This window comes from Pyxicephalus adspersus, chromosome 6 (genome assembly GCF_032062135.1).
Source record: "Pyxicephalus adspersus chromosome 6, UCB_Pads_2.0, whole genome shotgun sequence".
Taxonomy (NCBI): Eukaryota; Metazoa; Chordata; class Amphibia; order Anura; family Pyxicephalidae; genus Pyxicephalus; species Pyxicephalus adspersus.
This window is the reverse complement of record NC_092863.1, coordinates 18,690,282-18,694,239: the sequence shown is the minus strand read 5'-3', so window position 1 is coordinate 18,694,239 and position 3,958 is coordinate 18,690,282. Positions and strand designations below refer to the sequence as shown.

The window sequence follows — 3,958 nt, the reverse complement described above, 5'->3', positions numbered from 1 at the left end:
ACTACTTGTACTCAGGTCTTTTCATAGCAATTTTTGCTTTTTAAAGATCCCTTATTTTATTTTCAGATGCTTAGAGAGCCTATAGAGCATGTGTTGACTATTTATTGTATGCAAATTTAACACTTTGTTTTGGGTAACTTATCGTGTTACCATATGTAGTCACATTAGTAAAGAGGACCTGGACTTTTCTTTATCCTTTTCATATACAAATTGTCTATCTTTGTGTGTATCTGAAATGTTGCTCCCATTCCTGCAGTTGAAATTTTTTTCTGCCTGTCCTCTCTGATTCCAATTAAATGGGCTTGTGTGAGCATCTAATTGGGCATTGTTCTTTTAATGTATTTATTTTTATTGGGTCATCACAACGCACAGCATGTGCTTTGTGGTGCACTGCAAGGCATTTTCTAGTACTGTTCAAAATAAATTCATTATAATGAAAGTCACTGCAATGCACCAAACCATGATTTGTTCACTATTGTCATTGTGGTTGTTTTACAATGTGAAGAGGAAATTAATTTTAAATTTAATTAAGCTCTGGCATTGTCTTTACTTTAACTTAGAAAGTAAAATAAGTTATTGAACCATACTGGCAGGACATCTGTTACCCACAGTCATCTTTATATAAAGTTGTACAGGTTCCATACTTCCGTACTGGAATTGCGTGCTTTGAGGCCTTACTGTTTCTGGTTGCCAATTTTCATTTATTGGTTTTTAGTTGAGTAATGGAGGCTCAGTATCACATAGCATGTGTGGGAAATGCACATGGGTGCATATCCATGGCCATCTGCATGGAAATGCAATCTTTCCTGAAATGCCCACTCTTCAAGACTGGAATCTACCCAATATAGCCTTTTCATTTTGGTATATAATAAAATGGAAGGGCTACATTTTGAATATTTTATTTAATTTAGTATGTTGGGATTGAGGGTTATGTTGTCAGGGAGGGCAAAATGTAGTTTTGGAATTGGAGTTGGAAAGATTGAACACACACTATCCCTGTGAAAATCCTTTAGAAACAAAAGTAAAAAATGTATGAATGTAGTTATTGCTATTGCATAAAGTAGTCTTTTAGGTAGAATTTTAAGGTTTTTTTTTTTTAGGAAGCTATATGTGACTGTAGCAGTCTGCACCTGTCTGCTGGTCTTCTTTCTTGTTGTATTCCTGCTGTATCCACGCTCTGTCATTCTGGACCATGCAGGGGTGAATTCATCACATGTTATTCCCGATTCTACAACGTCAACTGTGAACCTTGTAACCACAGTAAGTTAAAAGTATCTGTATATGTCTGATATAGGATAAGGACGACCTAAAGGGAATATATAAGGGGGTTTATATATATTAATTTATTATAGTTATATTATGTCCAGGAATATAAAACTTTTTAAAAGAAAATACTGCATAGGGAAATGTAATATCTACATGTTTCTAACTTCCAGCCAGCAGATCTTGCCTTATTTTCAAATATGTACCAGGCTAACTTTAACTTCTTTGCTGCTAGTAGCCTATTAATAGAGGAAACAAAAATGAAGTTTATACTACACATGCAGCTGAATAAAAAAGGATGACAACTCCCATGATTTGCTGTTATAAATTGTACTGAATGTACTATATATGTGGCTATTCTATTTTTCTGCTACCTCTTTGATAGCCATGAATACAAAATGAAGGATGTACAATTCACACAAATTAATTTGTATTACACTGTGGTTGTTGGTTCATTTACAATTAGTGACAGTACAGTTTATTTACTAAAGAAAATATCCTGTTCACTTTGCTAGGTAAACAGCCAAAAATACTTTAGTAATTTACTCTATTTCAATTTTTAAAAAAAGCAAGTGGCATAGAAAGCATTTTGTTGTTTTTTTCTCATTTTATTCTCTCTTCATATTTTTTTCAGAATAAATTGAATATAAGTAATAGAAACCTGATTGGTATACAAATTCTGAGCCTTAAAATTGAGGTTCTACACATATCAGTTGTTGTTGGAACTCTCAACCTGAAAGACGTCAAAATGGTTGGCCCACTAGTAAACGACCAGGTAACTATAGTAAAGCCCAACTTTAACTTCTGTGATCCCAACTCTTTAAGCATGTATCAAAATTTTAAATGGAAATTGTTCAGGATATATCTTTGTCTGCGTTATTACTGTAGTCAGTAGTGAGGAGATTTACTCTCACTTTGGGCCCGATTTATTATAGCTGTCCAAGGCTGTAGAGAATACACTTTCATCAGTGAATGGATTTTTTAAAAGTCATTTGCTATTTGGTAGCAAATGTTTTGAATCCTGAACTAGATTCATTCTTGGTTTGCTCTGTCACTCAGCTTCACTGATAAAAATGTATCTTCTCCAGTCTTGGAGATCTGTAATAAATCATGTTCTTTGTTTCTGAGTGACACCCAGTATCATCTAGAACAAATCACTGGCAGCAAAAAAACTTGTAGGAAATTGTAACCTTTCCCCAATCAACCAGGAAAATGTCCCTTTACTTATGCCTACTTAGCCCCCTGTAGGGAACAACTGTAAGTCATCATCTGGGCTCACCACAACATAGGTTACATAGATTTCTGTTGTGTTTTAAACTTGATGACTTTACGAATAAGTAATACATAAAGTTCTGTGTCCTTTTAATAGAATACCAGTTTTTGACATCCACTTACTTGTTTTAATACCCTCATCTTTACACACATGGGCAACTTTATTTCTGAAGACATCTATTTCCTTTACCCAAACCTTTACATGACACTTGGTCCAGGAACAAGTTTATTTGTATACAAGGAGTATGTCTACCTCTCTTAGACTGTCATTTGGCTAATTGCAGTCCTCTTAGGAAGAGTATGGGTTGGGGCTTTCTGCCAGCTTAGTAGTTTCTCCAGCAGCTTTAAAAGCCATGAAAGGCACGACCGTAAAATTGTAACTTACAAGGGGCTACAGAAATTAACAGTGAGATGCATCTGAAAGAGATGCAAGGATATAGAGAATGTTAAATATTAAATATAATACAGGTATTTAGTACGTTATGGAGCCTTAAGAGATTTGCTTTATTACCTCCTGTATTTTTTAACTTTAACAGGTGATAAATGATCAATGGCCTGAGTTTGTTTCTCAATTATTGTAATGCAAACTCTCTATGTTTTCTAACAGATATTTTATACCGTGAAGAGTGCAATTCAAGATTCAAACACATTGTAAGTCACAGGAGGAGCTGAATAATTGTTTAAAAGTTAAAAAAAGAAAACAGTATGTACAGGGGCTTAACAAAATAATAGTACCATGAAAATGAAAAGTTAGTAAAAAATTGGAGGAACTAAATCACAAAAGCAACTAAAAAGGTAAGTCTCTTACTTAGAACCTTTATTATTTAGAATCGTGTCACCCAGAAGAGCTATATTAAGGTAAATTTTAAAAAGCAGCATTTTAAAACCTATTTTCATAGAAGTCAAATAATCTCCAGATACTGCTACAAAAGTATTTAGGTATATATATATCCTGGAAATCAGATCTAACCTAAGTATGGACATATTGGTCAACTTTCTTTCTGTCCTAAAAACAGGTAACCTAATTGGTGATGAAATGTCTCAAGGTGTAGGTCCAACTCAGTTTCAACAATGATAGGTGGATCTTCATCTGAAACTGATAAAGAATATCTGTGTGCATTGCTAACATAAAGAATAGTGCAGATGATGCAAATCTTTCTCCCTAAATAAATCTATAATGGAACTATTGCATTATATTACTAAATATCAGGCAACTGTCTTATAAAATCTTGTTTTCCTCTAATAAATGCACTCTACTTACTGATTGCATGGTAAATTCATTAAATTAAAATAATTTGCTGAAACAATTTTAATAATATTCAAATGTACTTAAGCAGGTAACATTTATTTTTTCTCTACAGTAAAGTCTGCACCTGGGATCAGATCAAAGTCCACAACATTTTACTTCAAATACAGTAAGTAG

At 33.6% G+C, this 3,958-nt stretch overlaps 1 protein-coding gene across 1 annotated transcript in view; it reads left to right on the top strand.

Moving 5' to 3' along the window:
• The window catches only part of TMEM106A (transmembrane protein 106A), a gene marked incomplete in the record, with an annotated part of 14,736 nt that overhangs the window by 8,660 nt on the left and 2,118 nt on the right, over positions 1 to 3,958 (top strand). Inside the window, 4 exon segments of the mRNA XM_072414841.1 lie at positions 1,101 to 1,260; positions 1,898 to 2,038; positions 3,143 to 3,186; positions 3,897 to 3,950. Of these exon segments, the coding sequence (XP_072270942.1) occupies positions 1,101 to 1,260; positions 1,898 to 2,038; positions 3,143 to 3,186; positions 3,897 to 3,950 (399 nt within the window).